This window comes from Nipponia nippon, unplaced genomic scaffold (assembly GCF_047370975.1).
Source record: "Nipponia nippon isolate SJK-2023a ecotype South Korea unplaced genomic scaffold, ASM4737097v1 scaffold_3, whole genome shotgun sequence".
Lineage (NCBI taxonomy): Eukaryota > Metazoa > Chordata > Aves > Pelecaniformes > Threskiornithidae > Nipponia > Nipponia nippon.
In genome coordinates, this window is record NW_028262347.1 from 108,919,898 (window position 1) to 108,946,677 (window position 26,780).

A 26,780-nucleotide genomic window follows, 5' to 3' on the forward strand; every position below is an offset into this window, starting at 1 on the left:
CTAGATTAATATAAGCCTGCTTTAGTGCAAAGACGACCTTCAGGAGAACCTTTTTTGTTCTGCACAGGGCATTTGAGGTATATACTTGAAGCGGTATTATTAACAGAGGAGGACTTTGAGCGTATGTTTATGTTCATCCTGAACTGAAACCCTAAACCTCAGCAGGGACACATACTACAGCTCTATTAAGTAACACTAATTGGTTTGCTACAGAAACTTGATGGTCCTTCAGTGTCTCTGTAGCAACTAGGCAGTTGGTCCACACAACAGCTTTGCTTTAAGGCATCATTGCTTTAGCAATGTATTTGCTTTTAGTTTTTCCTTTCCCTTTAAAATACGTTTTCTGAGGGAGAATGTTTTTAATCTGCTGTTCTTGATGAAATAGACTTTATCTATTTTGCCTGCATCTTTTTTATTTTCTCACCAGCTGTATGTCTGTGCCATTCTCCTTTTGTGGGCCCTGGCATTTGTCTGACCCCACAGCAAAACACTGCAAGAACTAAATCAGCAGAGATTAGCTGTACAAAAAAAGCAATTTTTCTGCTGTTTTATATGCCTAAGTGAGCTTACTATGGACTGGACCAGTGTTGTGGAGAAAGGGAGGGACGGGAACATAAGCGCAGGAACAGGATTCCCATTTTCACTGGCAGCATGTCACTAGGTCACCTCTGTTGTAATGGCACATTTTGCCCTGAAAAACCCTCAGGGAAGAGGGCATTTAGGCTTTGGCCGGAGGGCCAAGTTGTTACTATGGACTGCAGCTAGCGATTTCCAGCTATTGGATCAGGTCTCCAGTACTACAGAGAGGTTCTACTGTTTATCATTCTGTCCCTGATGTAAGATGTATTCTAAACTGCGTAGTAGCAATTCAACAGAATAATATTTTTTTTTTTCTGTCTCGGAGAGAAGCTGTAATTTGGCTTTTTAGTATGAGTCGAATATTGTGTAGAGGAGGTGTGCTGTAAGAGATGAGACTTATTTCTTTTATGCAAAAAGGAGGAGGAAAATACCATGCCAAATCCCTGAGAAACAAAGAACATCTGCTCAAAAATATGAGGAAGAGAAATAATTTTACATTTAAAAGTTCTCTCTTCTTATGTATAGCAATTTGAAGAAAAGGTGTTGGAGGGATAAAGTTAACTAGAGTTGGAACAGAGAGAGTATCTCTTTCACAGCTTTTGTGGGAGAAAAAGCAATAGGGGAGGTTGTTTAGATTCTTTCCTGTACTAGGAGAATATTCTACAAAAATTTTGGTGACAGATCTTTTAACTAATTTCCAACTAGTTTTACTACTTTTTCTAAATGCATATGTGTTTTCTGTTACCAGTGTTACTTTAAAACAACATACATTGCATTAATATTTTTTACTTAGAGCATTAAATACCCAATTATATTCTTAGTCTAAAACATGTAACTGTATGCTGCTGTAGTGCTGCATAATGGCACATCTTTTAATGCCAGCGTTGGCAGGAATTTTGTGAAGCTAACTCTGTATTTGTGTTTGATCAGTCCTGCTCTAGAAAAGTAGTTCCCATTTTGATCATAAGCTCATTTACAATGCTGCAGCTATTTAACTGCTTGTTAAGGTGACATATGGTAAGAAGAGAGTCTCAGTAAGGATAGAAGGATGTATACACAAATGTATATATCAAGAATATGAATTTAAGGGGACAACACTAAACTGAGATTTGAAGTGGTGAAGAGATTTCTTTTTTTAAAAATAGTGTAATATATTACAGTTAAAAGTTAGGCAACTTAACAAAACCTCTTTTCTTGACATAGGACACTGCTATGAGCAAACTATGGTTCAAGCAAGATGACAAATTTTTTTTGCCGAAAGCTTGTCTCAACTTTGAATTTTTCAGGTATGCAATGTTAAGTATATCACATAAATTGCTCTCCAAAAGTTTCTTGTTTGTTGGGAATCTGCATTTCTGTGGCAAAAACTTTCTTGTATGTATTGAGGCTTTAAAATGTTTGTCCTTACTTGGGAACATGCAATAAGATACAGATAGCAGGAAGTCTCATGTAAGTTATGCAGTAGTTTGAGTAGCAAGCAGTCTGAGGTGCTCCATCTATATTAACAGGAAAAGTTTATCTAAAAATACTTTTAAAACAAATTTTCTTCTATGTTTTATCTGCTATACCTGAAATATTCCTGCCAATAGGACCTACTATGTATTGCAATATGCCTCTTTAAAAATGGGTGTGTATTATTTTTAATTAATGCATAAATCGCAACTATTCTAAGACAGTGTGTTCTTTATAAAACGCTATTCTGATAATGGTTTTCAGTTCAAATTCTAGTTTAATTTGCATAATGCAAGCCAGTATAAAATTCTAAGTGCTTAAAACTGTGGGATTTTTATTGACGCCAACAACTGATTTTTTTTTTTTTTAGAAGAACACCGTCTGTGTTATCAATGAATGTGTGATTCTCACCTCAAGATGCATGATAAAGTGCTGTAATGTTAATTCTGGTCTTGCATTATTTTCGTCACAGGAAAATTATCTTTTTTTTTTTTAAGTGAGCATGACAATGATGTACCTTCTTAGTGTTCCTTTCAAGTAATAATTTCTAACTTGTGAATTAAAAAAAACATACTGCTGTCTTCGGAGTGCAGCTGTTTCTGTGCTGGACTACTGCAAGTGAAAATAATTTCAGGAACTCTCCTCCTTTGGCCTAATTAAATGATTCAGTGATATTGCTAGAAAGGCTATTACATGGGCTCTGATAGATGCTCATAGATGTACTGTTGAGTTCTTGTTTTGAATGACTCACTTCAAATTTTTCTTGGCAGAATTTTACATAGAGGATTTTTTTCAGAGAGTGTCAGATCTTGGTACTGGTGTTGGTACTAGTTGGGGAAAATAGGTTGCCTGGGCATTTCCTCTTTTTGCTTTTTGAAACCACAGGGCAAACATTACAACTGTTTCAACTTCAATGTGTCAGGAAATGGAAGATCAAAATGGTAACTGCCTATCTTTTATTCAGAGAACAACAATGACAATACTTTGCCTTCTTTGTTCATACCTAGGGGCTTTCCTTTGCACTGTGTTTGGCCAAAATCCAGAATAGAATTTTATTGCTGGACGCTGAGTTTATGCTATACAGTTGTGTTTGGGTTTTTTTAAAATCAATTCCAAATGAACTATGAGTGATCTAATCTCTATACGAGTTTATGAATGATTAAAAGATGATAATTGATTTTATGTAGAGCAAACAAAGGTATAAGTATGTGCGCATACGCACAATATCATAGAATCGTAGAATGGTTTGGGTTGGAAGGGACCTTTAAAGGTCAGCTAGTCCAACCCTCCTGCAATGGGCAGGGACATCTTCGACTACATATGTGGTGATAGTCTTTCTCAGTTAGATGTGTACTTTCATCTCAGTGAGCCCTTTTAAAAAGCCAGGAGTACTCGAGCTTTGCTGACTAATGTAATGGAATGATTTGCCTGTTTCATCCTAGGAATGGTTACAGGTGGAAAGCAGGCTTTTTTCTTAGGGTTGGGGGTGAGGGTCCTTTCCTTTTCTTTAAAAATAAGATGGCAATTGGATACAAACGGATGTGAGGAGATTTTGACAATATTGGGTACGTCATCTCCAAAAGAAGTTGTAAGCAGGTTTGTCTGGTTTTGATACTTAAGAAAGATTCTTCGTGAATCTCTCTTGAGACGGGTCATGCTGATGGTCATTGGAGGAAGTGGTGAAATGTATAGTTGTTTACTCGTGAGACTTGATGAAATTACCCATAGTTCTTCTGGCCAAGTGAATTGGTGAATAAAGCCATCTTAATAACATGGGTTTTCATAAAAAGTTTTAGCCTCAATTCTAGATCAGAATATGATGGCTATGCTGCCTTGTAGCAGACTACAGGAATTTGTTCGCACTACAGACTGCTTCAGTAAGATAGAAGAGACGAGGAGGCTTGCTTCTGCCTGCAGCCCTGATGGCTAAACTAGAAATAAGCATTTATTTACAAAGTTGTCAGTAATAGAAGGCAACTCCCAAAACAGTGTTATAACAGTTGTTTTCTGTTATTTTTCACTTGAGGATTAATGACTTAGTAGTCTTCATTATTTTCAAAACTCCCTGTTGGCCTTTACCAGCTAAATGAGTATATAGAAGTTATAACTGATATGGACATACTAATCACTCAAACTGATTAAGTGTCTATTCTAGTATCAAAATGGAAAAGAACATAATGAGTTTGGAGGAAGGTTTATGATAACGTAGGATTGACCTACATCTTGGTTGGAATTCAGTCTTAATTAAAAAATTCAATATTAATTAGGTTTGCATCAGTGGGCATATTGAAATTGCTCAGTTTTCAGAAATTCTCAGTGTAGGGAGAAATGCAAATAGCAGAGTCTTTTTTTTTTTTTTTTTTTTTCCTCCTTCTCTCTCCACTGACCTGTTTGCTTAAGGTACACAAGTCCAAGCCCAGAATAATTAACCCAGTAATAGTTAAATATTAACCCAATTATGGTAAAAAGCCATATCCTAGGCTAAGATTTCAGACTATAGTAGGCTCTGCTTATCTAAGAGATAGATTGATTGATTGATTTATTTATTTATTTATTTATTTATTTATTTATTTATTTATTTATTTTAAATCTCTTCCCATGCTTCCTTTCCTTTATCTAAAAGGAAGAAGTCAAGGCCTTACTAAAAACTACTAGGAACCTTCTTAAAAATACCTTTTCAATGTGTTTTAAAGTTATCAGCATGTGTGGTGTGCTGATGTGATCTTTGTTTTACAACATTAATGTTGGTATACGTGAAATACCATGCTATATAGACTTAAACATACATAGTAGCATGTCTCTGAATATGACTGTTAGTGACCGATTAGGGAAAATAAATGCAAGTGGCGTGGTTTTGAATTGTAAGCCGTATCCTGACAGCAAATTGTTTTAGATACTGCTGATTCTTTCTGTGAAATTGATAATGAATTTACATGCACTTCAGAAGCTTTAGAAATAAATATTCCATCCTAGTGCAAATAACTTGACTTTGCAACTCTTTAAAACACACAGATATTTAACAATTAGCGCAGTTGAAACATGGCTTGAGTCTTTGAGTTACATTTCTCTTTCTGAGAAATTTGTGACAGTATTGTATGTGATCAGATGCTTCTAATACAACAGTAGAGCTTGTATAGTTGTTGCCATTAAAAAGATAACACAAAAATTACAGTGGTATGAAAATGGATATGCCAGACTTCTTTCCTGAGCTGAACTTAGCATGTACTGCATATTTTTCATGCCACAAATTGCTAATCTCTTAATTTTTGTAACAGAAGCTACTTTGTTTTCTGATAGTGTAGAAGTATTAATTAAATTAATGTTCAGTATGTGGGCTTTCATTTCAGTCTATTAAATTATGTTGGTTATTCAGGGTGTATTTAGTTTATTCTACTCCTGGTGAATTCTGACTGTGCAGCAAAGTAAATATAACATGTCTTGATTTATGAGCACAAATAAGAGTATCTCTGGAATCTTCAATATATTTAGGCATCGCTCAAACCATAAGCAAGATAAATAATTATCTTCAGGTATGTTCATATTTGGCTTCAAAATAGGAATCCTTCATAATGGGATCCATCAGCATACTCGCAGTAAATATTGTATCCTTCAGATCAAACTTAAAAGGCCAAAAGAAACTGAGAAATAATTTTAAACTGCATATTTTACTTTCAACATTTTCTTCCAGCCCATTTGCTTACGTGGATCCCTTGCATTGTAACATGGCCTATTTGTACCTTGAACTACTCAAAGACTCCCTCAACGAGTATGCATATGCAGCAGAACTAGCTGGCTTGAACTATGATCTCCAAAATACCATCTATGGGATGTATGTAAGTACCCAAATCAAGGAAGAGCTTAGAGCCTTAAAACTACTTCCACTCATCAACATTTTTATATTGATTTGATGGAAGGACTTTTATTTTAAAAATGGGTCTAAGGCTGTTACTACTTTTGATCTTGGTTATTAACCATCCTTTCTTTAATTTGAATTTTAAGTTGAATTTTTTTCAAAGTCTTCAACAATCTTTCCATTCATATTAAGCAAATTTTCTTCTTTATTTTTATACCATTCATGAAATTAATTAGTTGTAAGATTTGTTCCTCCATTTAAAAAAAGAAAAAAGCAACCCTAATCCAAGCTTACATATTTATTTCAGTTTGTCAGATATCTACTAAAAACTTTCTGACTGATGGGGTAGAAGACCCCCTTCTCATGCTATTAAATAAATGGTACACTTCAGCTTTCCTGTTTAAGAACTACTGATCATGAGGCTGCATATACATACTCTTCAGTCATGTTTCTTCATCCATTACTTTGTCACTGCTTGAGGTATCAAAGCATTTCTTTTGTTTTTCTTTTTGTTAGTCGCTACATTTATGCTGATCCTCTCCATTGCAACATGACATACCTGTTTATCAGGTTATTGAAGGATGATTTAAAAGAGTATACATATGCAGCACGCCTCTCAGGTTTGATCTATGGCATTGCATCAGGAATGAATGCAATACTTGTAAGTAAGAAAAAAAACGCAGGAGGAAATGAAACAGCTTGGGAGTTGTTGAGCTTGGAGAAAACATTTGACTTCTGCATTTCTAAATGAGATGGTTAATGTTTTTTTCCTTGCATATATCTCATGAATTAAAGGCAAAGCAAAACTATATTTTAATCTGTAATGAGTGACCGGTTTAAGATTGCAGTGTCTTGTGAACCTGTGTGCAGTGCAATTGTTGCATTCTAGTTCACATTTTTACTTGCTTGCATGGTAATCTTGAAAGTACTAGTGCTGGTTTCTATATAAAAAGATTAACTTTTCTGTTGAATGAATCTCAACTTTACAGATTTTGTTATAATTCTCTAGTTCTGCTGTACTGAGCTGTGGAAATGGATTGTGCATGTGTTCGTTAGAATGCAATGCTGGATATTTATGGTTTTTCCTTAGTGTTTGTTTTTATTACGTGTTTTATAATCTCTTTTAAAGTGCTGACAATACTTACTTGGTAAATACTGGTATTATGATAAATAGTTATTTCTTACTCAGCTTCTCCTATGAGATTTATGTTAGGAGATTTTAATAGTCTTTGTTAGTTCTGTTAAAAGCTTTCATTAACCATCATTTTATACCAAAATGTGTTTTGAAATTTCCTGTAGAAGTATTATTTTCCAAAGCATCTTAGTAAGAGAATATACTGCATATTGTCTTTACATTTTCTGTATGAAAGAGAGTGCTGCAATTTCTTTTTTTATTCAACGCAAATCTCATTTCCTGGTAGCATTCACTTAACTTACTGCAAACATGGTTATCTATTTTCAGTTTCCAAGCTTACTGATGTTTCCATGGTCAGAGTTAATTCCTTAAAAAAAAAAGGGGCGGGGGGGCATGTGTGTGTGTGTAATTTTCTTTATTGTTAGTCACAGTTTGGAAGTTTAGAGTTATTTTAAATATTAGCTGGTTTTTGTAGGGTCTTTATATTCTTCTACTGTAAAGATTCTATTTTCGCATATTAAAATCCGTTTACTCCATTTTGATATCTGGGAACTTTTAATATTCTTTTCCATATCGTGAGAAGTTTTATAGTCAATAGGTGTAACTGTACAACGTTGATACTTTAAGCAAGGACAGATGCTATACTGGTGACTGTTGAACAGTTTGGGTTTTTATGCTAATTAGGGTATCAGCCTTTGTCATAAATTCATTTATGATAGTTTTTTCTTCAAATTCATGGTTCAGGTATGTTTCAGCAACTATAAAAGAAAAAAAATCTTCCTACTGAAAAGCAGGAATTCCACCTGTATGTTGGTTTGTGTCGTAAAATTTAGTTTTACCCTTAATAAATAAACTGCACAAATCCAATTTAATTCCTGTTTTGAGATAACAAATTTTGAAGTTTTTTCCCCCCAAAAGGCCTTCTAATGCCTTTTTTCACTAGACAAACTTTCTGTAGCTTGATGCAATCATATAGTGTTTTTTAAGTTTCTATGTTGTTTTTTTAAATGACCCAATATTTCCATTTATACTTTCAAAAAGATGTGTATGATCAGATCAATATCTCATTACGACTGTAGACTAACTACCTTGGTGTTTCAGCCCAGCATCATCCTGGTTATAAATTGTGCTGCTGTTGACAGTACCCCTTTTCTTGTAGTACTGCTTACTTCCACTTAGGTAAAATATTTTTATGAGCAGCAAGATAAACATGAAACAAGGTTAAAAATAAATTAGAGAGTATTTGTGAATCTGGATTTCATTACTAAAATGAGAAACCTAGAGTAAAACCATTTCAGTACTCCAAATGTACAGTTTACTGACAGAACTCAATACTTGCAATCATTAAAAAAACTGCATTCTGAGTACAGTTTGCTAACATCTACACGAAATTACATTAATTCTCTGCATTCATAACTCCTGGGCAACTATGCAATATTATATTCATCAGTAAGTTATCTTTTGATGGGTAAAAGGATTTTATTTCAGAATGAGTTAATATTGAATAACGTTGAATTTAGAGTAATTGTTGAAAAGTGTATTGTTCATTGAATCATACAAGACTTGGTAATTGTTTTAGTCTTTTTATCTTCCACATTTAAAGCAAATTATGCGCTTTTTCCATAGCTTTCTGTAAAAGGTTATAATGACAAGCAACATATCTTGCTCAAGAAGATCATTGAGAAAATGGCTACTTTTGAGATTGATGAAAAACGATTTGAAATTATCAAGGAAGCGGTAAGCTACATGAGAAATTTATATTTTGGAGTAATTTAAAATTGAATGCATCGACTTGAAATGAAATCTGAGGGCTGATTATCCATGGAAATACAGAGTGAAATTCTGCCTCACTGGAACTGCAGAAGCTTTTTTCTTTTGTTTTTTTTTGTGGCCATGAGGTCCCCGAAGTGTTTATATTACATTCTTCGGTTAAAAATAACTGGCCCTGAAATCTTTCTTCAGTCAGTCTTATGATTGATCAAGGGATTGCAACTCGCTTTTTATAGGAGTAGAAGTCTAAGAAGGGGGATGGGGCGAGAAATCTTAACTTCATATACTGTTTTACAATTTGGAAAGGCCCCAATGGGATCTAGCCATAAAAGAAGGAGAAAATGGATGAAGGGGGAAAGGAAGTGTTGAAAGGTTTGCAACATTTCTTCTCCCCAGATGTGAAGAGGAGCTCTGCTCCTCAGCCCGAGATCTTCTGGTGCGAAAGTAACCAGCTGGTTAAGGACATGCTGACTTCTGGAAGTCTCACTTCCTAAATGTAATGACTGATCTATATATATGGAATGAAAGTCAGATTTTTTTTTTTTTTTTTTTTTTTAAGCTCCTGGAGTAAATTTATGAAAGGTGATTACATTTGCTAAGCCAAACAAGAGACATAATTGTTCTTCTGGTACTTTCTTTAGAGCAGGACAGAGGTAAAACAAAGGAAATGAACAAATTAGATATTGGCACTCATAGCAATGAGTTGTTGTGGAGGTATAAATGAGTGCACAGGAATTAGACTGGTGTTGGGGAACAGGCTGACTTCTGGCCCAGAAAGCTTGCAAGTAGTCTGCAGTAGATAGAATCAAAGAATCATTTAGCTTGGAAAAGACCTTTAAGATCATCAAGTCCAACCATTAACCTAACACTGCCAAGTCCACCACTAAACCATGTGCCTAAGCACCACATCTACGCACCTTTTAAATACTTCCAGGGATGGGGACTCAACCACCTCCCTGGGAAGCCTGTTCCATGAGAGAGCTAGGGCTGCAGGGAAGATCACTCCATGCTTGCTATAGCTATAATCCTCTGCTGCTGGTGATTTTTGAACAGGTGACTGGCCTAGACAGACACCAGGGCTATCTTTAGTTCATTACTATTTAGTAGGAAATCCTAAGCAGGTGGACATCAAACATGAGGTAGATTTATTATAACAACACGTTATTTAGGCTCTGTGTACCTAAGATGCATTAATTGTTTGGAAAGTTTTAACTGGATGCGACAAATGTCAAGGTAAAAAAACCAAACCCACAGGTCTGTGAATGATCCGTTTTGGATGATTTTCTTTTAGTTTAAGATGTTTCCCCGACTGTCTTTATAGTTTGCTTGAACATCGTCTCTCTATTATATGCATGTTTTGTCATTTTATAGAGTTTTGTTACATAAGCCTTTTGTGTATGTAAAATAAGGACAAAATACAAAAAAGTTAAATCAGATGGGGAGACTGCAGTTTTTCCCCTCATGTCTACACCTAACAGATAAGGGAGATATCAGCTTTGGCTGGAACAGATAGAAGAATGCATCCTCAGCAACTTCATGCTCACTTACGTACCCTGAAATGAGTCACTTTTCTCCTGTACTAGTAAAGATCCTAGCTTGCCAAAACTATTAGTTTGCACTTTCCAGTTCCTCTGGTAGAGGAAAAAGGTTTTGCTTATTTTGTAAAGGTGCAGCTGGACTGGAAAGGAGTTTCTTTGGAGAAGCTCACTGATTCTTCTTTCATACCTCCTTTATCCAGGCAAAGAATGCAAAGAATTTCCCAGATGCTCCTGTATTTTTCTAACCAAGTAAGCCCAGGGAAGCAACTGGGAGAAAAACAGATTTTCTATTAGCGATATTCCCCCACCCCCGGACAGTCATCACAGAATGTGTATTTCTTGGGTGGAGCAATTTGATCTAAATACTTATTTAGGTCTAACTGCAATAATTTAATTTCCAGTCATTATTTTTATGGAGAAGTTTGATTTCATGCTCATTTCAACTATCTTAATGGTTACTGCTTAATCCATAGGCTCAGAAGCCCACATTATTACTAAAGTAATTTAACACAATTTTTTAACAGGTCTAACAAGCAAGAGAATGTTCTTGACATTTGAAATGTATCTTTTTGATGGTACATAAAGTTGAGAGTACAAGGTTAATATGTTTAGAAATAAGAGTTCTGTAATTTGAACTTAATTATTTTGTTTTAGTACATGAGATCGCTTAACAACTTCAGGGCTGAACAGCCTCACCAGCATGCAATGTATTATCTCCGACTCCTGATGACAGAAGTTGCTTGGACCAAAGATGAATTAAAAGAAGCTCTAGATGGTAATGTTCTGCCAGTTTTAAATGTTATTATTTTTATTTTTTCATATGGAAAATGTCTTGTTACTAAACTAATGAAGGTATCTATTTTGAAATCTGCTCATTATTCAAGCGAAGCCCCTGCAGCGCCAGACCTGAGCTGATGCTGGTGGATGTTGATGCCTCTGCACTTGTCCTCCGGTTTCTAGAAAGTATAGTTCAGGCAAAAGGCCTCAAATGGCAAAGCTTGCAGGTAAAAGTTCAGGCAAAACTTGAATGGCTTTGTGGACATGAGCCTGGGTATGGTGAATTCGGTGCTTAACCAACACTGCTAAAATCATGTGGTTCTAGTTGACATCTTGCAGACGCATTGGAGTGTATCTGCATTGTACTTCCCAGTGCGCATACTATTTTGTTTTTTCCATTATTAGGGAGTCCTAACTCCTGTTTATGTAGATAATAAAGAACTGTAGATAATAAAGAAAAAAGATATAATTTATGTAGATGATAATAAAGAATAAAGAACATTGTGGTTCTTCACAAAGGGCAGGCATCCCACTATATTTGGAGGAAGAAGAAATTTCACATTAAGAGATTTGATTGATTTTAGTAATAGCTGAAGAACTCTTCCCTACCCGTATCTTACTGTGTTACAAAAAAAGGGTGGGACAAACTGGGACAGTTTGCAAAATATCTTGTAATGTCTTCTTGGAATACACCAAGACATTCTTTTCAAGAAGAATATCTGGCTTTTGGTTTTATTTGAGGAGGTGGATTCAGAATACATATTCATAGTTGTCAACGGCCAACACATACCATACTGTTAGAAGTTGTGATGATGAAAACTGCTTCATTAAGATAGACTCTATAGATGCCCTGAGCTGGCTGCATAGGGGTGTGTGTTTTTTCTACAGGATTGCTCCAGGATAGAAATATAAATGTTTAGTTGTATAGTTTCTTGAATGATTGCAGGTGTCTCTGAGGTTAGCAGTGGTGCCAGTGCTGCCTGTGAAGTCAATAACAAAACTAACGCTGATTTTCATGGCAGTGGGTTCAGCTATATGTAGGTCATTCCTTTTTTAATGACTACCGTATTTTGAAAAAATAAGAGATTTTCTGTTCTGTGTGTAAGTTGTCTTTATAAGATTAATGCTACTGTATTCAGCGTAAGAATGGCTAAAAATGGAATGCTGGAAAGGAATGCTGTCTGCTTAGCATTGCTGGAAATCTGCTTGAAATACAGGGAGTTTATGTGTAATTTTTTTTTCTCTTTTTCTCTCTCACACTCAACGTGACCATAATCTTTTGCACTATTAATAAGCAATTCTAGAGGCAAAAATTAAGATTAGGATTATACAACAATAAAAAGTTGATTTGGAATCAGGGGAAAATATGGAAATGAATTTTTTACTGGTGGTCAGTTACCTCTTTCAAGAGAGGGAAAGACTGATAGACACGGCATAGGTTTTTCTAATACAAATCACAAATCTTTTAGATATATGCGCATCCCCCACTGAATAACTGAGTGACCTCGTGATCTTGATTGCATTTGTCTTTTCAAAACTTTTGTGAAATACATGAGCTTTTATTTTAGTTGAAAATGACAAAATGAGAAATTAATAGATTTGGTGATATAGTGTGGGTATTCTTGTAGTGTCAGGGAATTAAGAATGGAGATGTTGACTTTGGGATGAATGCGCCAACCATTCAACCATCCTTCCTCTCTTATTCAATTGATTCTATATGTTAAACTCTACTTTGTATTTTATAGGAAAACTGCTTTGCAAAGACAGGCTAGCATAGAATGTGTATGTATGCGTACTCTTGCATATATTGCAAAAATATTTTCCTTGTGTATTGTTTGTTACAAAGATACTATCAAAACACCGTATTTGAGTTGAGGTTGGTTTTTTAGCCTAGATGGTAAATGCACAGTGTGTTTCTCCAGCGTTATAAACTACATGCTGCTTGTTTAGTTAATAACTAAGGCTTTATCTTGGAACACCACCTGAATGATTGCAACTGCTTTCTCTGGAGAATGAATGTTTGTTCAGCATGATTGGAAAGAAGGCTTTTTTTTTTTCTTTTCGGAATCTGGGTCAGACGGTATGTGAATTCTAAGCAAAACAAACTATATGATGAGTGCTGCTATTTAGACCTGGAAACTTTCCAATGTTGCATTTTTAAGGAGAGATTGACTTTTTCATGATGATGAGTTTCTCCTCCTCTAAGAAATGCACCATATCTAATGATGAGTTAGGTACTTCTTAATGTAAAAATGCACGTAATTGTTTTAACTGTCTAAATATCTATTCTAGATGTCACTCTTCCCCGCCTCAAGGCCTTTATAGCTCAACTGTTGTCACGGTTACACATTGAAGCTCTTCTCCATGGCAATATAACAAAACAGGTTGGTGTGATACTTTCTTTAATAGAACATTTTTTATTTAAAAGCAGCATAAAAAATGGAAGACTAGTTTAATCTTCTCAGATCTTAATGCAGTTTTGCCAAATGTGATTTCATGATTTGACTTCGTACTTTTTTATCTTTATGAGAGTTTCATAGTGTCATTTTTTCTACTTTTCGATTTATTAGGCTAAGTGCTGCCCTTGTATTGCTCTTGGAAATTTAATAAAAAACAACTTATGATCTAAATATTTTAAAGTCTATGTTGCATGTCATTACTGTGATGTGATCAAGCTGCATAAGGAACGATGTGCTGCAGATCCTGCTTTTCCATTTAAAAGTTTCAGGCTAACTAGCAAAGATTTAAGAATCCAAGATCCTTCCAAGTGAAGTACTTTGTGTAAAGCTAAACAGGGATAGTGGGCCATAAAAAATAAGTGTCAGCTCTCAGTTGTGTCTTTTTGGGAGTAAAAATCAGAAAACATTTGTTCTGTCTTCCATTAAAATAGTAATGGTTTGTATTTGCATAGAAAATCTAACCAAATATTTGAATATATGTACAAAATGTAGTACCTTTCTTGTACATTTTTGTATAATTTTTTTATAGGGCTGATATAGCAGTATTTCTATGTTATGTCAGCTCTGTGATACTTTACTAGCATAAGATGCTATAAACACTGCTAGTGACTGCTGAATGTATGGAGAAGAAAGTTAACTGGAAAGGAGGGGAAAAATACAAAGGTGAAGGACCCAATAGCACTGGATGCACAAACTTTTCTTTTTCAAGGACGTTTCTAAAAAAAAAATTTTTTTTTTTTTTTTTAATTTTATAGAGTATTTTTCATGTGGAGAAAAGTAAAAAAATAGTCTCACATTTTTCCTTCCTTATTTCGTACACATTTGTATACGAAAGTCAGTTCCTTCTGAAATACAGCTAAATGACCAGATTTTTTAGATTTCCATGATGCTGCAGTCACCGCAGAGAAATGCATTCTTCAGTTGGCATAATGGGTGGCTGTTGAAGAGTCCTACAGCTAGAGACCTGGGAAGGATGTACTGTTATGCCCATAGCTGTGTAAGGTTTAGAAATGATCTGCAAACCTCCTTGAATAGATGTGAGCAGGAAAAGTTCTCTGTCCTTCAGTGCCCATGATGTCGTCATCAGTGACAAAGCTCAGAAATTTTAACCTGGATCCAAGACATTCTTCCAACTAAAATTAAATCAAAATTTACATACTCTTGTGACACCTTTCAATACTGAAAAATTTTTTAGTCAATCTGTACTTTTTGAAAAATTGGACCTATCTAGCTGCTTAAAATACCCATTTCTTCTTGAATTAATTTCATTCTGATATTTGTTTTTTGACTCTTCCTTTTATTTATTTGCTGCAAGTGGATGAATAGTAAACTAATCCTGTTCAGAACATCTGTCTGAACAGTCGTCTTGTAAATATTTTGTTTTAATATGGTGACTTGATTGGAAGAATATATAATATTTTTCTCTAACCTTTCAAACTGTGTTTTGTTAGACTTCAAACCATTTGTCTTTGATACTGGGTGGGGTGTTGGGAGGAGGCATGTGTTTATTAAGTTTCAGACCTTTTGCACTTTTTTCATAAGATCACTTGTGTTGTGAGTTTGTGGCAGTGCAGACTAAGAGATTTTGGCTTTTAGGCAAAACTACTTTGTAGCAAGTTACTGTAATTTCCAGTAGCTACAAGAACATATAACCCTTAACAGGTAAAGCTTTTGAAGTTAAATCCTTCAATGAATCTAATGATTTCTAAAATTTTTTCACTACTTATGATTTTTTATTATTATTGTTTTAATCCATCAAATAAAAGAAAGTATCTGGGCAATGAGTCCTGATACTACCAGCATATCAACAGAATGCATGTTTGAATTTAATCATTAATTTGTTTTCTTAAAATTCCATCTGATGAGGCGTCGTTTGCTTTGCAAACATACATTGTAGGTATCTCATTTTCAAACTTTGGAAGATGAGTACATCAAAGTGGTGAAGGGAAAGGAAAAAAAAAGCCCATTGAACTTTAATTTTAACAGTGTTGGGGAGGACTAGAAGTAGTTAAACATGTAAACAAGATAAATGTAAAAACAAAACAACGCATAACCCTCGCCCCCCAAACTCCCACTTCCTCTCATCTACTTAACTTGTACTGTATTTTTATTAAATTACAAAATCCTTACTTTCTATTCTTGATTTTTTTCTTCTCTCTCATGTCACCATCAGTAATTGGAAACTTCTACCCTGCTGTTAGGTCCAGAGTAACTAATGGTCATTAAAAAACCCTCTTATGTTTTCTCTTCCAGGCTGCATTAGGAATTATGCAGATGGTTGAGGACACTCTCATTGAACACGCTCATACAAAGCCACTCCTTCCCAGTCAGCTAGTGAGATACAGAGAAGTGCAACTTCCTGACAGTAAGTTAAATGTTTTATTTACAATTTTTTAATGCACGTTACATTGAGATTCTCTGTTTGCTAATGGCATTTTAAAATGAATATTACTCTGTTGCTAGGAGTTTGTTTCAAAATCACTTACTTAAAATTATTTTAAACTTTAAATTTAAAAATATAATTAGGGTGTGGTTTTGTTAATAAAATTATACACTAATATATCATTTCTCATACACTTGAAAATGAATTCTATTTCATTTTTAGTTGTGTATGTGAATTGGACTACTTGGAGGTTGGAACTAGATGATCTTTAAGGTGCCTTCCAACCAAACCATTCTATGATTTTGTGATTCAATCCTAATTCACTCGGTATGATTCATGGAAATAAGAGCCCTGTCCCACGCTCTGCCACACATAGTATACACATTTGAATAAGCACCATTCTTTGAGCACTTTTGAGTATTAGTTGACCATTCAGTGAAGGATTGTCCTAAACGACCCTTGCTTTTTGAGAAAAATAAAAGCTCTTACACAAGTAACTTTGTTTTTTTCTAATAGAAATCCTTTTGGTCTCATAGTGTTGTATATGATTTTACTTCTATTGTGCAAAAAAATTTTACATATATGAAAGGAGGTTCAAGGAATTGCTGGGAGTTACACAGGAATGATGACACATGTAGCTATACAGCCAAAGCCAATTACCCATAGTTGATCATCAGCTTATGGAAGCTGCCATATACCAAAGAAACTATTGGTATTACATGCTGAATTATTTTTGATGTTCACAAATGTTTCTGACAAATTGTCTTTAGAAACTATTTACACAGTAGAGGCAATGCAGAATTCCACTCCAGTTCCAAAAGTATTTGCTTGAGGAGAAGCAGCCTGTTTCAGTTTACTTGCTGATATGCTCAAGCTATGACATTTTGATGTGTTAAAATAATCTTTTCTTTACTTGTTTCATGAAAAGTATGCTGTCAGTGGAAATTCTGCTTTTACAGTTCTAAACCATTTATTATAATTCCATTCCACAAGCGATAGACCATTATGTTTTTAATTGTGGACAATGAGAATGTACATTTTTATGAACTTAAATGTTTTAACTTTGTCTTTTAGGAGGTTGGTTTGTGTATCAACAGAGAAATGAAGTTCATAACAATTGTGGCATTGAAATATATTACCAGACAGACATGCAGAGCACTTCTGAGAATATGTTTTTGGAGCTCTTTTGTCAAATTATCTCAGAACCATGCTTCAATACCCTGCGCACCAAGGAACAATTAGGTAAGTTTTCCCATAGTGACTATGTGTCTGTATACACACGTGCACGCATACTCACGCACTTAGGTGAGACACGATGAGGTGTTCTTTCCCTGCTTAATGAATGCCATTTAAAGGGCACTTGGTAAATGTAGATACTTTCAACTGCTGATGACTCAAAGGAACGTTACTGTGCATTACTGTGCACTAAATTGAGAGGAAGCAAGCATAATTCTTAAGATAAGTCTGAAATATCTGAAGCCAACTCTGGCTTAAAAAAAGATTTGATCACTGTACAGAAAATTTCGTATCTTGAATTTTTACCAAAACGAGATGAGATCAGTTTCCTCAATTTTAGATCTTCTTAAAGAATCCGTCGTAGTAGGTCATTCTTTTCTGCTTGTGATGCTACTTTCAGGTGCACTTGATGATTCACAAGCCCTAGCTTAGGAACACTGCTGTATGGGTCATAGTAAGCTGCCATGCTAAATACATTTCAGGCTTTTTAAGAATACAGCTGTTCACCAATAAGTACAAATAACTGTTACCTGAACCAGTAAGACTGAGAACTGGTAAGGTTATTCCAAACAGTATAACAAGGAGAGACGGAGACTTTGCGTGACAGTTTGCATGACTGAAATACTGATGAGGAGGAGTACAGTTTTTTCAGAGGTGAGAGACCGGGGAATGTCTCAGTGTGATGACTATGAACTGCCAGGGGGGTCAGGCAAGATTAGACTTTTTATGAGCAACTAGCAGAATCAGCCATACCATACTGATCATAGGGATTTTAACTATCTAGTTATCTGTTGAAAATAGGGCAGGACCCAGGTTATTTAGCAGGTTTTTGGAATCTGCTGGTGGCATGTTTCGTATAGAAATCGGAGGTAACAGCTAAAGAGGAGGGGTGGAACCAGTGAGAAGGAACTTGTGTGAGTGTGTCCAGCACGGCGTAACTGCCAAATGATAGAGTTCACAAGACTTAGGAGGGAAGACAGTAGAAATACCAGCAAAATTCAATAAACTTCATGGAATTGTTAACAAGATCTCTGAGAAAGCTAAGGGGAAAAGAAGTTCAGGAGTTAGCAGTTTGCTAAACAGTAGAAGTAGTAACAAGAACTCATTCAATAAATACTTTAGCAGTACGAGAAAGAGGAAGAGAAAAGTTGTCAGTGGTGGGGAAAAAAAAGTCAAAATGTTTTAGGATGGCTTTGTTAATTTTCATTTAAAATGTCAACTGTGACCAGATGATTTCCAAAATAAATACCAGTGATCAAAGTCCAAGGCTTACCTCTGAACAGGAAAATAACAGATTAAAGATTGTTCAGGTAAATTAGAAGCTTTTAAAGAGTTGAGGCATGATGAACTCGACATTACATTAAAAAAACCCAAAATTATGAAATCCTGAAATTAGAAATCTTACAACTGAGAATTTGTGGATGATAGATGAGGTACTGGAAAAATAAACATGGGTAAATGCTGTATGTTTCCTTAAAAAAGGAAAGAGAAGAGCAGGGAAATGACAGATCAGTCAGATTAATTCTAATTCCTGTAAAATACGGAATAACATATCAAAACAGTTCTAAATTCATAGAAGATAACTGAGAGACTATTACTGGACAAACTCATGTCAGACTAGCATAACTTTTTTTTATAGAAACAGAATTTGGCTGTATGGATGGAAGTGATGATGATGTATATCTCTTCTTGATAGTATGAAAGGTGTGTAACATTCTCAAACAGGCTAGAGAGAGTGCCTAGGTCTAGGTGCTGCACGTTTGGATGTAAGACTGGAAAGTCATGACTGGAGAATAGACAGGAATAGTTCACTAGAAAAAATGGTGTTCTACAGAGCTCTATTGTGATCCAATGCTATCTAGTATTTTCACCAAAACTCTGGATGATAGAAGAGTGAATATACTTACTGAATCTTCAGATAATAATAAGCTGGGAGTGGCTGCAAGTGTGTGGGAAGATAGAATTAGAATTCAAAGTTTGTTTGACATTTTGGAAACATGACTTGAATGAAGACAAGATGCAATTTGGTAGGAATGGTTTGGCAGGAATAATCAACGGCACAGATGCAAGCTAGGAAGCAACTGGCTAGGTGGCAGTTATGTAGAAAACAACCTACAGGTTACAGTGGAACAGAAGTAGAACATAAATCAGCAGTGTTGTGCTGCTGTATAAAATGCTGGGATATATAAATGGGAGCTTCCAAGATGCACACACAATATTACTCCTATATTGTTCAGGTAAGGACTTTGAAATACCGCATCCAGTTTTGATATGAGCATCAAGGAGCGATTAGAGAGCTATAAAACAACATTTAAAAGACTGAAATGTGACAGATCTGTTATTAAAGAGGGGAAGAAGACTGAAAAAAGGTTTGGTGTTCAGATAAGCAAAAGCTGCAACAAAAAGGAAGGGAATAATACTTTCTTTGTATCTAATTGATAAGATGAGAAATAGTGGTCTTACATTGCAGCAAAGAGAATTCAGACTAGATGTTACAAAAAAATTAATAATAAATTCCTAATGTTGAGTCTAATGAAACACTAGAGTACAATTTAATTTCTGGTTACCTAATCCTGATGACAGAATTCCTTTTGTTCTGTCTTGGTCTGCCTCACCTCCTCCTTGCCCCTCCCCTGAACTGATATTTACCTCAGCGAAATAAAGATGTTTTAAAAAAATATAGTGGCATATTTTGAAAACCTGCATTATTTCATTTATAATACAGAATTAAACTTAGCATAAAATTTCATTCCTGTTAAACATGCCACGTTTGACAAACTTAATGCTGAAACAAGGGATTTCTTCTAATTTGTGACTGTTCTTGTTTTGCAAAGGTTACATTGTGTTCAGTGGTCCGCGTCGGGCAAATGGCATACAAGGACTGCGATTTATTATCCAATCTGAAAAGCCACCACACTATTTAGAAAGCAGAGTTGAAGCATTCTTAAAAACTATGGAGAAATGCATAGAAGACATGACAGAAGAGGCCTTCCAAAAACACATCCAAGCTTTAGCAATTCGTCGTCTAGACAAACCAAAGAAGCTGTCTGCAGAATGTGCTAAATACTGGGGAGAAATCATTTCCCAGCAGTATAACTTCGACAGAGGTAAGACAAATTATAATTCCTCCCTTGTGGAGCCTGTGCCCTCACTGCTGTGGGAGCCATTAGTAATACAGGATAAACGTGTTCCCTGATGTTCACCGTATGATGGGGGTTGGCGAATGCTTCATTGACCTTCCGTTCTTTCCCTTAAGGCTCAGTGAGACATAGAGTAGGTAAGGACTGGAAGTGGTTTGAATGCAAATGTTGATGTTGCATAAGCTCAAATTTCTTTCTGTGATGTTCAGATGTCTGTATTACGTATGTGCCTAATACTTGACTGAGATACATTCAAATACAGTTTGATATTCCTGACAGTGCACACATTCATATGACCCCTATTCCTCTTCCCGTTGCGCAGTTCTTTTGAGGGAGTGATGGCAGAGACAACAGCAGGTATCTGAACTAACATGTGACCTGTCTCAGCTTAGAGTAGGCTTGAAGAAACATTAATTTTTTTGGTTTTTCATCCATGATACTTTGAAGATTATCAGCTTGTACAAGACCATTTGAGATCCAACTTCTAGTGTTATACTGAAAATGGACTGTTATTTGCATTGTGATCCTACATAGTATTTATGTTGTATTTTTCCCTTTTTCATCATTGATTGAAGATTTTTAATCCAAAATATTGAGGTATATTGGTAATATAGTTTCTAACATTTAAAAAAAAAAAAAATCAGTTTTAGGTACAGATCAGCTTTTCCTCACATTTTCATGTCTCAACTCGTATTCACAGCTGTAATTTTCCATCTTCCATGCATAATATGCTTCCTACATAAAACTCATTCTGTATCCTGTGAGTTCTCTTCTGCTTTACATGCACAGGATTGGCCTTCCACAATAGCAAATACAGTCTTTTTGGTCGACAATGACTAACTGAACTGTTGTAATAATGAAGAATTTTGAATTGTCATCTAGCTTGGTCTCGAGAGAATGAGAGCTACTGACAAGGTTTCATGCCTGAGTAGAAGGAGTGGCGTGGAAACTTAGCCCCTCAAGTACTTTCTTTTGTGTCTGATGAAACAGTTTGATTTTTTGCTCACTGAAGTGTTTCTGTTTTTACCATACATGGATCTGTATTATCTCTCTGGAATTTCTTACTGCTAGCTGTAGCCATATCTTTCATATCTAAATCCTACTCAACTTACTATTTCGCTTGACTTTTATATCTTTAATTCCCCTCTATCCACTAGTAATTTTATTTCATTAATGATTCTAATATGACTAGAATTGTCAAAATTAGAAATTCATATTCCAGCCTTAAGAAGTGAAAGGGTTTTTTCTTCAGGTTTTTACATTTTTATTGTTATTACTTTTACTGTTTTACTTAATTTAAAAATTTTCTCCCAAATGTCGTTAATTTTCCAAACTGTGTTTTGTTGATTTTTTTTTATTTCCTCCATGCAGAACTTCATATTAATTACTTGCAGCCTGCCTCACAAACTTGTTAGCTGTATATTTGTTCTCTTGCACACGTTTCCTTCTTGATCCTGCTAACCCTAAGAAAAGCAAGCATGCCTACAACAAAAAACATTCGTGCTTATGCAGCTATGATATTACATGATTAGTTCATTACTATTTAATTTATATGAAGTGATGTAGCTACTGAGACACATTGTTCCCAGATACCTTAAAAGTGATTATTCCTTAACAGGTATGATGTAGGCACCGTTCCTTACATTTATTTAAAAGTACATCCTGCCAAAGTCCATCCTACCATCCTGTTTCCTAACTGCATAAAAGCCATCTATAATCAGTCTGCATTAGAAGTATGTAACATTGATTTGAAGATAATATACAGAAGTAGGCATATCTTTTTAGCTACTGAGTAACATACAGTGCAATCAGTATTCTTCAAACGTGTTTTTTAGTAAGTCCAATCAAGTGGACTTTCTAAAGTACAATTTTCTGCCAGGCTTCCAATGACACTTTTAGTGATGCAAGTATTAGCTTGAAAAGTTAAGAATGTAAAGCATATCATTTGCAGTCAATTACAGCATCTGAATTTGAAAGAAAATTACTTTGAATAAGTAGTGTGCTAATAACCAGCTATGATTTGCAGACTTGTTCTAATTTTTACTATTGTTGTGCAGATAACATTGAAGTGGCTTATCTAAAGACCCTGACCAAGGATGATATTATACAGTTCTACAAGGTAAGTTAGTTGTCTAGTTAAAATGTTACTTGGAAACAGATGTAGATATAGCTGGATGTTATTTGTGTGAACTATGAAAGCATATACTTGTGCCTGTTTTAAGTAGATGATATGATTGATGCAGATACCTTAATAATAATTTTGTTTTCTGAATCTCTACTTAGTTTAGTGGCAACTAGCATACTGTAAAAATTATGGAGAAGGATTGTGGGGTTTTTGAAGTTTTGTTTGTTTATTTGTTTTCTTACCAGCTCTTATTATCCTCTTGTCTCATTTATCCTTTCTTTCTGAATAAAAAATGTGCTGCTCTATGAGTCTATGACCAAGCTTGGCCAAAATTGCAAATTTGTTCTTTTATTTTTTTTTTCTACAACCAGTAAATGATTCAGCTTATTGTGTGCGTGAACTGTGAATGAAACAGATATTTTTAAAGCTTTGTTCACTGTAAATCAACACTTTTTTTCTTCCTCTCATAGTTAGGCAGAACAAAGGAACAGCGTAATGATGCAATAATTGTACGTTGCAACTCGGCATGAAGTTGTTAGATAGATATCTAATATAAGCAAGCAAAATACTAGAGGGTCCCCCCCCCCCCCCCCAAAATAAATTGGGCCTTGTTCTTTCTGTTTCATAACAAATTTCATAGGCAATGATAATTCACTATATTGCAAAGTGTACATATTGTTTTATTACTTACGGAGCAGCTAATAGCTCAGGGAATACTTTGAAAAATAGTGTAGATGTACGTCTTTGGAACTTGCTATTGGATGGAAAATTTTCTGCCCATGAAGAAGCATGGGTATGTGTGTATCTATATATTCTTTTTTTCTCTCTTGGGGGGGCCTAATGTCTTTCAGAATTGTTTCTCTTTTGTACTCTGTCTTATCCTTTTCACTATCCAAGGTCATTTTTACATTACCGTCTATTTTTATGAGATTTAGTCTTAATGCATAAAACTGGTTATTATTTACATGGCACAGTGAATGCTAACATCTTTGGTTTGGGTTTTTCTTTTTTAATAGTATGATAGCATGGGTGAAGATGTGGAGCAAATACAAACTTAGTAAATGGAATTTCAGCAGCTGTTGTTTAATAAATGATGACTTGAACAAGTATCTGTATTCTGTGTTTGTAGGAATCTATATTATTTTGCTTACACTAATGCTCAGTACATGATTATCCAGTATTCCAGAGCAGAAATAACTGGCTAGATTGGTGAGCTAGTCCAGCTGAGTTTAATAATTGTGTTCAGGGTGACTTGCTTCCAGAAGGCTGCTAGGGATTGAAAATTCTGCAGAGATTTTAGGTTCCATTCCTGATACTATGATAGTTAATGGCTGAATTCCTATTACTTCCAGTTTTTCTGAGTCCCAAACAGTACATGGATTTTTTTAACTTGATTGTAAAATCAAAGTATTGTAGGGATGACCTTTAATAATATTTGAAGGGACATACCAAAATTCGTCCCTCATTTTAAAGCTTAAATTAAAATTTAAATGCTCTCGTTCTTTTACTGTTTTATAAATACAATGTCTAAGTGATACTTCCCACACCTGAAGGACTTGATGTTTTTTACTGTAGGTGCTGTTGGCAATAGATGCTCCCAGAAGACACAAGGTATCAGTACACGTCCTTGCAAGGGAAATGGATTCCTGTAAGTATTGTGCTGAATATAGTATTTAATCAATTCCTGTTCAAGCAAGTCATAGTTAAAGACAGCCATGTTATATGATACAAATGCAGTATAAGAAAAACTCAGCTCTGAGGATTATACCTTTCAGAGGAAAAAGTATTTCTTTTTATAGGTTTTCTTCACATGGGTGCTTCAGATTTTCTGATCGACGTTTGTGGCCAAGTTCTTCAGCCATTCTGAAGTATATTGATATTAAAACAATGTATCTTAAAATAGCCCTTCTTCTTTCAACAGGATATTTTAAAACAAACATAAAACACTGTAATAGTCCTACAAGGAAAAACAAAATTAGGATTTGCAGTTATCAATACAATGAAGTTGGGGGTTTTTTGCTGACAAGCAATGAATGTCCACAATTTTATTGAAGCACTCTCAAAGGAAGAAAAAAAAAAAAAACAAAACCACAAACAAAACCCAACTCTCTGGGAATGTCAAACACTATATTTAAACTTGAGAAAGTCAAAGTTTGTTTAGGTTTTATTTTCAAATAATCTGGATTAGCTGTGCGTTGTAAACTGTGTTGTTCCATTTTAGAATTCAAGAAGGAAAAGGTTAAAAGTGTTTCTGGTTAATATAAACAAACTGAGAGGAAAAACGTCTATGTTGTTTTGTGTAGATTTTTCACCAGTTTATACTGGACTTAAATTCCAACATGTAACTGATTGCAAAATCAAGAATATTAAAGGCTTGTTTGTAGAACAGAAAGAAGCAGGTAGCTGTGTGCCTGTCATGAAACTCCTTCCAGTCTCAGAATGATTGATTTTTATGGTACCATGGAAATTGTAACTCTGCAGCTGAGTAAGGAAGACTTGCTTCAAAGCATCTTTCCAGTTTTCATGACTAATCATTGCTAAATAGAAATAGCTCTAATACTTTTCCTATCTAGAGAAAACTTTTTAAAATGTAGTAATGACATTGCCAGAATGGTTTCTTATTTGCTTGGAATAGTATCTTCTCAAGACAGGGGTGAGCATGGGAGACAACCTAACAAGTGGTTACTCTTACAGAGATTATAGCAAGGTATTCTCTCCACATACTCCCCAGTCTTAAACCATTCGATCTGGCACGTGGCCTCTCTTCTGCCATGAAAAAGAAACTGGGACTTGAATGCACTTCCTGTGAGTCCAAATGAGCAGGTGTCCAAGTCCAAGTGCAGGTGCCCATCCTCTAGATGTAACGCAAAGGAGGGTAACACAAAGGAGGAAGGCTAAAAAGCTTCCCAAAGAGAACCATTCCTCCTGGAGGCAGACACACCATTTTCTCTGAGAGTGGAAAAGAATCCAAAGCAGTAGAGTAGATATCTGGGATTTTAGGAGGGAGAAGCACTTGAACTCCCAAGGTGAAGGTTAGGGTTGAAATTTGAGTATGGAGGTAGAAGGGAGGTTTAAGGAATTTAAGACTAGATGTTCTTAGGGACAAGTAGATTGGATGCAGGAAGAAGTTTTAGAGGGACTGGAGTAGGGCATGCATGGGGACAGGCAGGGAGGATTTGGAGTTGCTATCCAGAACTCTGGTACATGGAGTAACCCCCACGCCTCCATAGGCGTGTCCTTACTGAAAGATGTGCTGTTGTTGCATTGCTCTTGTTGCATATACTACTGGCATTTGCTACTGTTCTCATAATTTGTACTGGAAAACAGTTTTAAGTATTCATTGATTAGCAGATTAGCAATTTTTATTTCTACATTCTCTTTATGTGTAAGTAAAATGAATAAAAGCCACTGCCTCAGCACATGTTCTCAAGTCAAATCATGGATTAAGCTCTTTGTATTTCTAAAGACACCCATGGAGTATAAAAGCAAAATGTTCAGAAAATCTTATTTAGAGATACTTTAAAATCAATAACCTGTGCTTTATATAGATACCTGTCTTACAAGAGAAAACAGTTTATTATGTAAAAGGTACGGATTAAATTATGGTCCTGAATTAATTTTGATGATGTTGAATAGGCCCTGTTGTTGGTGAATTTCCATGCCAAAATGATGTGAACCTGGCACCAGCACCGCCACTACCACAGGTAAAAAGAAACAACACACAAAAAATCTCAGGCTGTATTCTTAATATGGAAGTTTAGTATCATTAAACATAAGTTTATAGGCAGAAACAAACTTCTTGAAATTCATGCTGTTGTGAGGCTGATGTTTCAGCTCTTTTCCACACGTATTGTCATCCTCAATAACGACAGGGATTTTTCTTTAATTTTTTTTTTCTTTTTAACAGTCTGTCCTGCTACCTTTGTTCCTTCTATTCCATTGAGATGAAAGCTGATAGTAGTAGTTAGCTCTACCGATTATCTTCACTATGGAGTAAAATACAGATTGTTATTGTCTGAAAATACTGATTGTATATGATAGGATGTATCAGGTGCCAAGAGAAAGATGCATATGCATCAACAAATTTATCATCTTTGTTTAAAAAACAAACAAACAAACAAAAACAACCCTCAACCCCAAACCAACAGCAATAAAACCAACTATCTGGTCATTATCTTAAAGCCTAAAATAGTAACGCCCATTCCTCTCAATGTGTAACCTGCAGGGGAAGCAATTTGACAAATTCTGTTCATAGAAGTATTACAGATTTCACTGTGTGGTTAGATATGATAGCACTGGGCCCTTACTGGACCTTAAATGAATTTTCTTGAAG

The 26,780-nt window shown here is 35.2% G+C and overlaps 1 protein-coding gene across 7 annotated transcripts in view; it reads left to right on the forward strand.

Moving 5' to 3' along the window:
* IDE (insulin degrading enzyme) overlaps window positions 1-26,780 on the forward strand; it is a 69,921-nt gene that overhangs the window by 39,885 nt on the left and 3,256 nt on the right. For 6 of the 7 annotated variants that reach the window (XM_087765843.1, XM_087765845.1, XM_087765838.1 and 3 more), the window contains 11 exons: window positions 1,783-1,865; window positions 5,720-5,864; window positions 8,646-8,756; window positions 10,982-11,102; window positions 13,397-13,488; window positions 15,817-15,928; window positions 17,021-17,188; window positions 20,017-20,289; window positions 22,380-22,441; window positions 24,023-24,095; window positions 26,084-26,151. In XM_087765843.1, the coding sequence (XP_087621969.1) occupies window positions 1,783-1,865; window positions 5,720-5,864; window positions 8,646-8,756; window positions 10,982-11,102; window positions 13,397-13,488; window positions 15,817-15,928; window positions 17,021-17,188; window positions 20,017-20,289; window positions 22,380-22,441; window positions 24,023-24,095; window positions 26,084-26,151 (1,308 nt within the window). Of the gene's footprint in view, window positions 1-1,782; window positions 1,866-5,719; window positions 5,865-6,400; window positions 6,546-8,645; window positions 8,757-10,981; window positions 11,103-13,396; window positions 13,489-15,816; window positions 15,929-17,020; window positions 17,189-20,016; window positions 20,290-22,379; window positions 22,442-24,022; window positions 24,096-26,083; window positions 26,152-26,780 lie in introns of all 7 variants that reach the window. The other variant, XM_087765840.1, reaches the window with a different exon arrangement.